This window comes from Labeo rohita, unplaced genomic scaffold, assembly GCF_022985175.1.
Source record: "Labeo rohita strain BAU-BD-2019 unplaced genomic scaffold, IGBB_LRoh.1.0 scaffold_440, whole genome shotgun sequence".
In the NCBI taxonomy this organism is placed as follows: domain Eukaryota; kingdom Metazoa; phylum Chordata; class Actinopteri; order Cypriniformes; family Cyprinidae; genus Labeo; species Labeo rohita.
In genome coordinates this window covers 41,716-55,675 of record NW_026129358.1, presented here as the reverse complement: position 1 = coordinate 55,675, position 13,960 = coordinate 41,716, and the positions used below count along the sequence as shown (strand labels likewise).

The window sequence follows — 13,960 nt, the reverse complement described above, 5'->3', positions numbered from 1 at the left end:
ACAACTTTGAATTTTAATAATGCATTAGTAAATGAAGTTAATATTAACTGAGATTCATAAAAGTTTACAAATATTTTTCATTGTTAGTTCATGTTATCTAATATTAAAAAAATGAAGTGTATGTTACTTGTATAGAAATATAAGTATATTTAGATCCATATGTTGTGTGGAGTGATCTGAATAATCTGAAATCAAGATGGTTACAATATTTGTTTGTAGCCAATATATACAATATATATATATATATATATATATATATATATATATATATATATATATATATATATTGTCAATTCAAATTAATGATGGGTATCTGTTTTCAGTCTGTTTGGCTGCAGTATGTCAGAGGAGAGAGGAAAGGACTCTCAGTTTGAGATGAGTCTCTCAGAGAAACAGAGGTAAGACTAAGTCTGTGTTTAGATCATTATTTGAAACACTTAAAAACAACTTAAAACTGGTATAATATTTATTACTGCTGAAGGGGTGGTTTTCAATCCCCCTTCTCTTTTATTTAATAATGAATAAGTAGTCATAGTATTCTCAAAACCATTCTATCTGTGCTGGTATATATGCTAGAAGCAATGTCTGTATTTAGAAGCATATTTACTGGATGTTAAATGTAAATAATGGGCAAATTAGAATGGCTTTAAAGGGGTCATCGGATGCAAAGTTCACTTTTACATGTTGTTTGAACATTAATGTGTGTTGGCAGTGTATGTACACATCTACCCAATAATGATAAAAATCCATGCAGTGGTTTTAATCTGTAAAAATAATATCCCCTTTTTCAAATCGAGCCATTATCTGATGCCTGTCGGTGTGGCGATAGTTAGCTAACATGAGTGTCTTACCTTAAACCCACCCTAAATCAGCTGTAACAGTCCGACCTCCATTGTTTCGATGCCAGAGCAGGGATGTAAGTTAGACAAGAATATCTCTGATTGAGCGATTGAGGTGTTGTGTTGCTGAATGCAATGCTTCTCCCGATCTACATGGGTATTTCTAAATGGGTATATGTTCGCGCAAATCATTTGTGATCCAGCTTCACCTTCAGCAGATGTGAGTATAGTGGTTTTGTATCTCTGCAATCACCTTTCCTAATAATGTGCTAGTTAGCAAGTTTCGTGGCTAAACATGCTAAATGCAGATAAAGTAAACAATCTCTCCGAGCACAGTTCACCCAGAGAAGGGGCGGGGCGAGCAGAGCTCATTTGCATTTAAAGGAGCAATTCATCAGAATGGGTTGATTTATGCAGAGTTGTTTTACATTACCATTGAGAATTTTTAACAAAGTATATTGTAGACTTTTCATTAAGACGCTAAAGAATCATATAAACTTGTGGAAAATGGCCATCCAATGACCCTTTTAATATAAACATTCATCAAACTCTACTTTACAGTGTTTATAAGTGGATATTTTTCTAAGGAGAATTTAAAAATATTTTTCTATCTTTCTCAGATTGTACACAGTTCATTGTTCATTATATTCATTGCTGTAGATATAAGATGCTATTTTGTTTAATATTTTCTCTGGAGTCAACCAGATTTTATATGGTTGCACTATAACACCATTTTGGAGGCAATTGTGTTTTTTAGTGAAGTGAAAATTGTGCAGGATGAGAAACCAGCACTTCACTTGGCTGGTAGTTTACCCTTGATTCCTTTATAGTAGGGCTAATGAGTTACTGAATTACTTTGTGTTAAACTGAAACAAATTCCTATTTGGCACACAAAATCTATTCAAGTGAGACTGAAGTTTCTCTGTTCTTTGTGTCATTAGTGTAAAATCAGGCTCACATGTGTCCAGCTCTGTATCTGTAAAGAGTGACCGTTCAAAGGATTGTAGCATGCCAAACTTCAGTGAGAGAAAAACATCTTCTACCCAAAGGTATTACATTATAGCATTGTGTAGCTAATTTCGTCACTGTGGTTTTTGTAATAGTTTGTGACGTTGAAAGAATAAAAAAAAGAAATCACTGAACACAATGTTTGGTAACCTTTATTGAGCTCTGTTTGGAGCTACTTTCCACTAATACAATTACACAAGCGGCCATTAAAGGAGAAGTCCACTTCCAGAACAAAAATGTATAGATAATATACTCACCTTCTTCTCATTCAAGATGTTCATGTCTTTCTTTCTTCAGCCATAAAGAAATTGTGTTTTTTTAAATGGAATATTTAAGGATTTTTCTCCATATTACTGCTACTGCTATGATGCCCTGATTTTTAACTTCCAAAGTGCAGTTTAAATGTGCTTCAAACGATCTCAAATGTGGTAAAAGAAGAGTCTTATCTTGCGAAATGATTGGTTATTTTAATAAAAACAAACAAAAAAACAATTTAAATACTTTTTAATCTCAAACTCTCGTCTTGTCTTGCTCTCCCTGGACTCTGTCTACTATGGTTTAAGACAGTTATGGTATGTCGAAAAACTCCAATCGTATTTTCTCCCTCAACTTCAAAAATAATTTCAAAATCATCCTACATTGCTGAAGAAAAGTACCAACCAAGTTTTTGCAAAGTGAACATGCAAAGAAGATCAAACACCCTTAACAAAAAAGACCCTTCTTCCTCTAGTGGAATTGTTTACAATTGCTTTTGGGATCATTTGAAGCTGCATATAAACTGCATTTTGGAAGTTCAAATTCGGGGCACCATAGAAGTCCACTATAAGGAAAAAAATCCTAAAATCTTTTCTTCAAAAAAACATAATTTCTTTACGACTGAAAAAAGAAAGACATGAACATTTTGGATGACAAAGGGTGAGTACATTATCTGTCAATTTGTGAGTTGGAAATGGACTTCTCCCTTAAGAGGCATAAATTCTCCATGGAAAATATATCAGATAATGCAACTAACAGTGTTGGGTGTAACGCGTTACAAAGTAACGCGTTACTGTAATAATATTACTTTCTTCAGTAACTAGTAGTGTAAGGCATTACTCGTCTGAAAATGGTAATATTATTACAGTTTTCCCGAGCTAGTTACTTGCGTTACATTTGCCAGTAGCACCTTCATCACACACAAGGCACACAACACAGAGAACAGAAGGGAAGGGGTGGGGGCGTGAATGGAACAGTGATTGGTCTGGGTTTGTTGGCACGAGGTATCATTTACCATCACCGAATGGTCGACACCCGGCAGCCGGCAGCAGAGCGGCACCCGCAAAGACAGATGGGGAAAAATGGAAGCGTCAACAACGGCAAGCTCTTTTTCAGAGGAAGGTTCCCAGTAGCGCTGCACAATTAATCGTATCGCAATCGCAATGTCAGCCTGTGCGATTATATGACGGCAAAATGTTGCGATTATATTAAATAAGTTTGGACTTGAGAACACCTGCTTTTTTTTTTTTTTTTTTTTTTGGATTTGGATTTGAGATTACTGACACTGACCAGAGAGAGGTACTGTGCAAGAATTAGAGGCCCTGTTTCACCTGGTATTAACATGCGTTTTCTGATGCGTCGATCTGATCACAAGTGGACAATGCTAAGTACAGGTGTAAATAGGGGTGTAAAACGTTTTCAGCTTGTCCACTTTTGACCACATCCACTTTTCAAAATCCCGTTTGTGTCCCCCTCACTTTCAAATTCGTTTGTTAAATTAATGTCTCGTATTGTAGAAAGCACGCGCAGCGCCGCTGAGAATTCGCACGATCCTTAAAACGAAACCGAAAGTTAAACGCGCACACGCCTTCAAAAGCAATTTTAATACGCGCTTTTAGAGAGCGGTTCCACAGTGCGCGCAAATTAGGCTACATAACATATATATGTTGTTATTTGTATGTATCCTATAATAGGTTGTGTAGTTGTCTATAGCTCTGTATCAGGCTTAAAAAAATTGGTCTCTATTTGCACTTTGAACATTGAGAGAGTAGCCTAGCCTACTTTGATTATGGCTGCACTATTGTTTGCACTTAATACAGCTATTCTTTTGTTTAGACTATTTTTATTTATACTGTTTTTGTTTATATTTGTAAAAAAGATCTTCAGTTAGGAGGTCAAACGTTCTAGAAGCTCATAATTCATGTACAGTTCTAATGTCTGAAGAGAATCACATGAAGTCATACAGGAGAGACGCCTGTCAGTTGAGTTTGTAATGTATGTAAATGCAGGAATGTGGTCAGAAGTGGTCGAAAGTGGACAGAAGAGATGGATTAAAACGCCAGATGTAAACGACTGTGTCTCCATTGTCCACTTGTGATCCGATCGACCAAAAACATATCCAGTTGTTGGCGTAATAAAGACCCTAAAGAACACTCCTCCTTTGTATCTTCTCCCTCCATCTGATGCATCTCAGGCAATTATAGAGTAATTAAGAAAAAAAATGTAACTAGTAATATAACTAGTAATATAACTAGTTACTTTCTCCAGGGAGTAATAAAGTAAAGTAAGGCATTACTATTTTTGAGAGTAATATGTAATATGTAATATATTACTTTTTTGAGTAACTAGCCCCAACACTGGCAACTAAACGTATAGGCACAGAAGAACAAATGCATAGCTATACCTGTATATCAATTACCATTTACAACATTAAAACTTTATTTAATACCTCCTGTAATATTGTTCCTTTTTCTCTCTGTTCTTTGTGTCATTAGTCTAAGATCAGGCTCTAAGTCCAGCTCTGTGTCTGTGAAGAGTGACTGGTCAAAGGAAGGTGCCATGCTGAACTTCAGCGAGAAAGAAACATCTACTGAACGGTATTTAATGTGTTTCTTATTTTTGGTTGCAAATGGGCTGTTAGAAAATATCTAACTGAATATTTATTATGGAATTATATTCAAATATTTCTCAAATTTTCATTATGATGCTAAGAGCAACAGCAAAGAAGACTAAAATGATTTGATGTGAACTATATATTTTGTAATCTCCATTCATTTTTTTGCACTAACATAACTGCTGCACAGCGTATGAAAATGCCCATTGTTAATACAGAATATATTATTATTCACCAGCCCCTGTTATTTGTTTATAAGACAGAAAATTGTAATAAATTTTGCTTTCGCCAACCTAGGGACGCCAATTAAGGTAGTGAATTTAACTTTCGCCAACCTAGGGAGGTGAAATGGGGTAGTGATGGGTACTCATGTCACAGCTGACGTTATGATTCTTGGATCATGTCAATTAATGTGTGGTTATGAGTACATCACATAAGAAAGATTGGTGGGATCTCTAACTTGTAGAACCTCTTCTGTATTATCAACACAAGAAAGACACAAGTTGTAATAAAATAAATTTTATTAACAAAAGATAGACAAGAGTAATCAACAACTACTAAATGAATACCATGAATGAAGAAGGAATAAAGTGCATAAGATGCATAAAAAGCAATTGATTATGTTGGGAGTTGCTATATCAGAGCTACGTTATCTGGAAAGATAAACTGTTGCTACTCTGAAACAAATTTGCATCAAACAAATATATATAAGATTTGTTATCAACTGCAATCAGCTATATAATATCTTATGCAAATTAGAAGATCATATACTGATAATATACAAAAATGCCAAGGTCTCTGTAAGCGGTTTGGAAGTGATATTTGCGTTCGCTGTGGTTGAGTGAGCAGTCTGGTGGCGGCGACTTCTTCCACTGGTTGCGCTCTTGGCAGTACAGTGGGGAAAGGAGCAGGAATCCATTTTGACAGCCTGACAAAAGCTGGAGACTTGGACTTGGTATCTGTTGTTGTCTCACCCTTGCGGTTTGCAGACTCAGAATTGGTTGATCTGTCAGTATCTTTTCCCTATGGGACTCAGACTCAGAACTGAGGTCGATCTGCTATCGTCTCACCGAATGGGAGACTCAGAACGAAGGTGATCTGTCTCATTGCTTACAGGACTCGGACTCAGAACGAGGAGTGTCTTTTGGAAGGGAAGGGTACCTTTATCCCTTGCCAATGAGGAGGAGATTGCAATTTGGCGCTTCTCCATTTCCATGCTGTGATTGGCTGGTTCCATCAGAGTGGGGGGACACGTGGTGGGCCAACCTTCTTTCCTCCTGTGGAATTTGTTTGCATAGTCCAAACACAAAGCTAGAAAAGTGTCACTAAAGTTTTATTGGTGCATTTAACACTTTCCAAACCACAACCAGAATGCATTTGGCAATGTTACGAATGCATTAAGTCCAAACATGATGGAAAAAGATTTAACAGTCATGCATGCATTTATTTGTCTATTAACAGCTGAGTTTGTGTAAGATGTTGCACTACACGTTGCTGTCACAAGGAATACTTATTTCTCTGAACAAGTATAAAATGTGTGTGTTGTAGTGTGCATCAGTTTTAAGATTTGAAAACCGTTATGAATGGATTTGGATGGATCTCTATGATCTCTCTTAGTTTCACCCAGTGCTGCTGCATCTGGAGGTCCTAAGGAATTTTTATGGTCGGTCACAGGCCAAACCATTAGGAATCAGTCTCAAGGTGGGTGAAGGGCACAAACTGCATTTTGAGTTCTGTCCTTCCCGGGCTTTGTACCAAAGGTGGTCTTCTTGCACTCTAAGAGCTGTCTGGCTGTTGTTCTGGCATTTTTATCTGATGGCGTTGGACAGTTTGCTTATGTTAGTTTACCAAGATCCAATCAAAATGTAGCAAACCTCTGTCCACTATGGTGGTCAGGGAGGGGCCCCCTTGCCATAAACTGGGCCCTGGAATGTGCTGTCCACTACAAAATATTACAATGAGAGACCTAATATTTACCTAAATTAATGCTTAAAGGGTTCATCGGATGCACGGTTCACTTTTACATGTTGTTTGAACATTAATGTATGTTGGCAGTGTACGTACACATCTACCTTATAATGATAAAAATCCATGCAATGATTTTGAATTAATCTGTAAAAATCATTAATCAGCTGTAACAGTCCGACCTCCATTGTTTCGATGTTGGAGCAGGGATGTAAGTTAGCCAAGAATATCTGTGAGCGATTGAGGTGTTGTGTTGCTAGATGTAATAATAAACATGGTGGTTGTCATTTACTCCTGACACTTGAGCCGCTGAAGATCCAGTGAATTACGTTTGTTTGTGAAGAGAATGCGCCTCCCGATCCCGATTCGTGATCCAGCTTCACTTACAGCAGAAGTCAGTATAAGGTTTTTTTTTAATGAATCTTTGCGAGCACCTTTCCTAATAATGTGCTAGTTAGCAAGATTAGTGGCTAAATTAAACAGGCTCGTCATTCCACAGAGAAGAGAAGGGCATGGCAAGCAGAGCTCATTAACATTTAAAGCAACCTCGACCAGAACAGGATGATTTTTGCAGAGCTGATTTTGGCAAGGTAAAAAGGGTGTTGTTTTACACTACCATTGACAATTTTTAACAAAAGTATTTTATAGACTTTTCATTAAGACCATAAAGAATTATATCAACTTGTGGAAAATGGGCATCCGATATCCCCTTTAATAAATTGTTTACTTTAACAGTGTGAATTTATGCAGCTGTTGCTTCTCTTTGTGTTTAAAAAAAAAAAAAAATGGTAAACTATTTCTCTAATACTTTCCCTGAAAATGCAGTACTTTATTAGATGCAGACGTCCAGACTCAAAAGAACTACAAGAAATTCAGTCTCCTAGGGATCTTCCAGGTAACAGTTTATATATAAAAAAAGTTTATATTTATAACAAACAAATAGGTTGCTGAACAACACTTGCAAAAATATTCAATAGAAACTTGATATGTGATTCATCTTGACCATTTAGGTTTCCCATAAAATGTAAAAAGAAAATCTGGTTTTGTTTTTTGTTTTTTAAGGACCTCGAGAGCGAAATAATCAGATTTCTGAAGAATGAGCTGAATAAGTTTAAGAAAATATTACAAAAAGAAGACATCCAAAAATGTGTGAAGGATTTTAATGAGAGTAGATGCAGTATCAAAGACGCAGCTCTTGATCTTGCACTTTACTTCCTGAGAGAGATGAAACAAGATGAAGCTGCTGATACTCTAGAAGGTAAGAAACCCTTGATTATCTGTCATATTGTTACTTATAAATGTATTAGAGGATACTGATACTACAACTAAAATGCTTAAACAAATCTGTTTTGTCCCTGTATTTAGATGAGCTAATCTTCATTCATCATCTTAAATGTAGCCTAAAGAAAAAGTATCAATGTGTGTTTGAAGGAATTGCAAAGCAAGGTGACTCTACACTTCTGAATAACATCTACACAGATCTCTATATCACTCAGGGTTGTAGTGAACAGATCAATACTGAACATGAGGTAAGACAGATTGAAGTTTTTTCCAGACATCATGAATCACAAGAGATACAAATTGAGTGCACAAAGATGTTTGAAGCTCCTGAACAAGACAAGGAGATTAGAACTGTACTGACAAAAGGAGTTGCTGGCATCGGGAAATCAGTCTCTGTGCAAAAGTTTGTTCTGGATTGGGCCGAAGGAAAAGAAAATCAGGATATCAGCTTTGTATTTCCTCTTCCATTTAGAGAGATGAACTTAAAGGAGCAAGAACAACTAAGTTTGATGGACCTAATAACTCAGTTTTTCCCTGAGACAAAAGGACTGAACCTTACAAGAAGAAATCAATTCAAAGTCTTGTTCATCCTTGATGGTTTGGATGAATGTCGACTCCCTGTAAACTTTAAGGATAATGAGACATGGCGTGATGTATCATCACCAACCTCTCTGGATATTCTCCTGACAAACCTCATCAAGGGAAATCTGTTTCCTTCTGCTCTCATCTGGATCACCACCAGACCAGCAGCTGCCAGTAAGATTCCTTCTGACTGCATTGACCGGCTGACAGAGATACGAGGATTCAATGATGCACAAAAGGAGGAGTATTTCAAAAAAAGATTCACAGATGAGAATCAGGCCAGAGAAATCATTAATCATGTTAAAGAATCAAAGAGTCTCTTTATCATGTGCCACATCCCAGTCTTCTGCTGGATTTCAGCCACTGTTCTCCAGAATATTTTGGAGGAGAAAAGAAATAATGTTGTGAAAAACAATCAGGTTGATGATGCCTCTAAAACACTAGAGGAATCAAATACTAAAGACACTCCTAAGACTCTGACTCAAATGTACACACACTTTCTCCGATTTCAAATCCAGCAGAGTCGCCAAAAGTATGGTGGAGAATACACACCAGATGTTTCCTGGGATAAGGATTTCATTCTTTCACTGGGAAAACTGGCATTTCATCAGCTAGAAAGAAACAACCTGATCTTCTATGACACAGATCTAGAAGACTGTGGTATTGATGTCTATAAGGCATCAGTGTATTCAGGCATGTGTACCCAGATCTTTAAGGAGGAAACAGGGATCATTCTTGGTACCATGTACTGCTTTGTTCACTTGAGCATTCAAGAGTTTATTGCAGCCCTTTATGCACATATGTTTCTAGACATTAACAAGAAAATTGTTTTTGTTCATGAGCCTAAAGAACAGGTAAACAAAAATGAAACCAAGACTGCAGTGGACAAGACACTTGCGAGTGGCAATAGATACCTCCTCCCTTTCCTTCACTTCTTTGAACATTCTTTCCTCTCCAAAAAAGACATAACAGAACGAAAAAACAAAAATGAAGCCATGATTGATTTGCTCAAGACTGCAGTGGACAAGGCACTTGAGAGTGACAATGGACATCTGGACCTTTTCCTTCGTTTTCTTATCGGTCTGTCACTCCAGTGCAATCGTCGACTCTTACGAGGTCTGTTGACACAGCAAGATGACAATGACCAGAGCAAAAATGAAATAGTTCAGTACATTAAGCAGAAATTTGAAGCTAATCTGTCTCCAGAGAGATCCATCAATCTGTTCTATTGTCTGAATGAACTGAATGACCAAACTCTGGTGGAAGAGATTCAGACCCACCTTAATGAAGGAAGTCTCTCATCTGTTGATCTTTCACCTGCACAGTGGTCTGCTTTGGCTTTTGTGTTGTTGACATCAGAGGAGGAGCTGGAGGAGTTTGAGCTTCAGAAATTCAAGAAATCAGACAAGTGTCTCATTAGACTATCAGCAGTCATCAAAACCTCCAAAAGAGCAATGTAAGTCATTTAATACATATTGTTATGTTCAAGTCTCGTTTGTAAAATGTGGTGTTTTGTTTTATAATTGATTCATCATGCTTTCATCGCCCATATAATATGTTATATTAGCTCATACTCATGCATGAGAAAAAAAAAAAACAGACCCCACAAATAGCACAAACTGCAATCACGAGTGAATTTTCTGTCATCTTTGCAGGACTGTGATATGAAAAGTGAGCAAAATAACATGTAGCAACAGTGTGAAAGTGAATAGAACATAACAGGTACAATACTGGTACAAAACATAGATATCTATTGGTACAATATGTGTCACATGACTAAACATGTGTCGTAGTTTTAAAAAGTCTCCATTTTCACAAAAAGCTTTGTTTTCCTTGACAAAAAAGGCAGTCTCAGTGTGGACGGAAGGCCAAAACAGAGAGGAAAAAAATGTGTTTTCAAACAAAAATATATTAGTGTGGATAAGGGAACACTGGCTCTGCACCCCTCTACCTAAGTTCATTACTTTGGACTTATGTGTTCTCTAGAATTTTGCATTCTGCAAGTGAACGGAGCATTATTGTGCCATCCCAAAGAGGCACAAAATCACTTTTTACGGATTTTCACAATAAATGTACCCTCCTGGTGGAATGACCTGCCCAACTCTAATCGAAAAGCTGAGTCCTTAGCCATCTTCAACAATAGGCTAAAAACACATCTCTTCCATCTTTATATTCTAATTCTAATTATATATATATATATATATATGTATGTATGTGTATATATATATATATATATATATATATGTATGTATGTATATATATATAACTCCTTTATTGATTTTGATTGCTTACATTGACCTGTGCTAAATGTAATGTAATGTAATGTAATAAGGCCTTAATTGTGGAGGGCAAATATAATGTAATGCAATGTGTATGTAGTAGGTCACCTCAATTTTAACAGAATTGAAAGTCTTGGTTGGGTAACTATAAGGGGGCTTGCTGATGGTGCAATGAGATGTAGCAACAAGAGATGTAGCAGGAGAAACAATGTTGTTAAAAGTCTCAAACAGAGTTTTATGATTCCTTTTGAAGATATCAGGTTAATAAAATAAAATGCTCTAGCTTCCTTGATCATCTCATTTAGATCTGACAGAAGCTCTTTAAGATGCAGGCAGTGGACTTAGAGCTGAGTCTCTTTCCATAGACATTCAGTCTTGTGACAAACACGCCTAAAGCTGTGTATGGCATCATTTATCCAAGGGGATATATTAACAGCGGGCATGTATCGCAAAGTGCAATGTTCATTAAATGACAATACAGTAGCGTCAATGTCATTTGAAATAAGAACCAAGCTTGAGTCAAAAGTGGTTGAGAAGTTCTCCACAGCAAGCTGGATAATCATGCAAGAGCAGAGTGCTCACTTAGCAGGTAGAAGATCAAGGGAAGTTTTTATTAAAGATTTTCACATGTAATAGAAACACTGACGGCTGTGTTTTCCAGAAATTAAAAAACTAGTGGTGTTTGTTTGTTTAGTAAGAAAAGAAAAAGAAAAGGCCAGCGCATCTTACGCTGATCTAAAACAAACAAACAAAAAAAATATTGATCATTAAGCAACAGCATGCGGCAGTTGTCAAAATTTGTACAACTTTAAAAAGGTTTTTACTTATACAACTTTTTTTATTATTATTGTTGTTGTTGTTGTTCCGAAACCGGGTCGAGCAGGAAAAATTACTGATTATTTGTAGAAAAAAAAAAAAATCTTTGCCAATAATAATAATAATAATAATAATAATAATAATAATAAATAAGCAAAAAGTTTACAAGTTGTACACAGTTATTAGTTTCCTTCCTCTCCACAAAAAAAATTCTGGAGTTAAGGCTGACCAATTAGGCTATCAAACAGCAATCCAAAAACAAATTAATTTAAGGTGATGCCTACCTCTCACATTTGGCACAAATCTAAATTCCATATTCGCAACCTATCTGGATGCTAAAATAATATGTATTATTTAATAGGTTTTGTACTTCACTCGCATCAACGTAAAACATCATCCAGTGGTGCCTGAAGATATGCATAATTTATCTACCCGGAATAAAGCAGAAATATGTTGCGGGTGAGGCGCCGGCATGATACCAACGAGCACGGGCATTTCACTCGTTGGATGCGTCAGCTCACATTTGCATAGGCCATACTACTTGAATTCTTGATTGGCTGACAGCAAATTTTAAATATTAAATGGAACAATAAAATAAGGTTATTAACCGATTAATGGCCATTTCAAATTTTCGATTCTGTTCAGAACTATACAATTTGATTTTGTTTCTGTTTCTGATTCTGTTCCGGTCAAAGTTTAGTTTGTTTCCAGTTTTTCGTTCCTTGAACCAGTTCAGAGCCCTGCCCACTACACCTCCCCTAACACAACCCTAACACCATAAACAGAGACTAACAAAAAGATTTAAATGTATAATAAAATAATTAAACAAAATAATCTTTTTTAAATTAAAAATGAAAAATTTTTAAATTTAAATTTTTTTTTATTTAACTGTAACCCGTCCCCTCAGAAAGACACCCAAGTTTACTTTACCATATTACAAATAAATCCTAATCTAATCATGACAAACTACAGGTGCATCTCAATAAATTAGAATGTTGTGGAAAAGTTAATTTATTTCAGTAATTCAGCTCAGATTGTGAAACTCATGTTTTAAATAAATTCAGTGTACACAGAATAAAGTTGTTTGAGTCTTTTGGTTCTTTTTTGTGATGATTTTGGCTCACATTTTAAAAACATCCACCAATTCACTATCTCAACAAATTAGAATATGGTGACATGCCAATCAGCTAATCAACTCAGAACAGCTGCAAAGGTCTCCTGAGCCTTCAAAATGGTCTCTCAGTTTGGTTCACTAGGCTACACAATCATGGGGAAGACTGCTGATCTGACAGTTGTCCAGAAGACAATCATTGACACCCTTCACAAGGTGGGTAAGCCACAAACATTCATTGCCAAAGAAGCTGGCTGTTCACAGAGTGCTGTTTCCAAGCATGTTAACAGAAAGTGGAGTGGAAGGAAAAAGTGTGGAAGAAAAAGATGCACAACCAACTGAGAGAACTGCAGCCTTGAGAGGATTGTCAAGCAAAATCGATTCAGGAATTTGGGTGAACTTCACAAGGAATGGACTGAGGCTGGGGTCACATCTGAACCACAGACAACATCAGAGGTGTCTTACCTGGGCTAAGGAGAAGAAATGGACTGTTGCCCAGTGGTCCAAAGTGCTCATTTCAGATGAGAGCAAGTTTTGTATTTAATTTGGATCCAAGGTCCTAGAGTCTGGAGGAAGGGTGGAGAAGCTCATAGCCCAAGCTGCTTGCAGTCCAGTGTTAAGTTTGCACAGTCTATGATGATTTGGAGTGCAATGTCATCTGCTGGTGTTGGTCCACTGTGTTATTTGAAAACCAAAGCCACTGCACCCATTTAGCAAGAAATTTTAGAGCACTTCATGCTTCCTTCTGATGACCAGCTTTTTAAAGATGCTGATTTTATTTTCCAGCAGGATTTGGCACCTGTCCACACTGCCAAAAGCACCAAAAGTTGGTTAAGCCGGGCTCACACTACAGGATTTTTAGCCCGATTTTGCCCCGATTTTCCCCTCCCGAGAATCGGAGCAAAAATCTTGTTAAACTGTTGTGATTTTTTTTTTCTTAGAGACCAGGAGACATTTTGGATATCTTGAAGCAGAAGTTTCTGTTTATTCAGATACTCGCTGCGTTGCTCTGCAGTCATCAAAAGTCGTCTGACTAAATCTCAGCACAGCGGAGTATATAGGTTTCGAGGGGGAGGAGTGCACAGAGGTGGAATCAATCTAAACAAAGCATGCAAATGCAGTACAGGAAATCAGCCAGTAAAAGATTTTTCCCAGCCTTGATCTATTTAGCATACAAGTGTCATTCAAATGCAAAGGTGCTAAACAAAAG

At 36.8% G+C, this 13,960-nt stretch overlaps 1 protein-coding gene across 1 annotated transcript in view; it reads left to right on the top strand.

Annotated features, from left to right (window-relative positions):
- Positions 1–326: 326 nt before the first annotated feature.
- Positions 327–13,960, top strand: part of LOC127160727 (NACHT, LRR and PYD domains-containing protein 12-like) — a 40,189-nt gene continuing 26,555 nt past the window's right edge. Inside the window, exons 1-6 of the mRNA XM_051103383.1 lie at positions 327–398; positions 4,598–4,699; positions 7,507–7,576; positions 7,744–7,939; positions 8,047–9,382; positions 9,515–10,000. Of these exons, the coding sequence (XP_050959340.1) occupies positions 340–398; positions 4,598–4,699; positions 7,507–7,576; positions 7,744–7,939; positions 8,047–9,382; positions 9,515–10,000 (2,249 nt within the window). The 5' untranslated portion in view covers positions 327–339. The remainder of the gene's footprint in view (positions 399–4,597; positions 4,700–7,506; positions 7,577–7,743; positions 7,940–8,046; positions 9,383–9,514; positions 10,001–13,960) is intronic.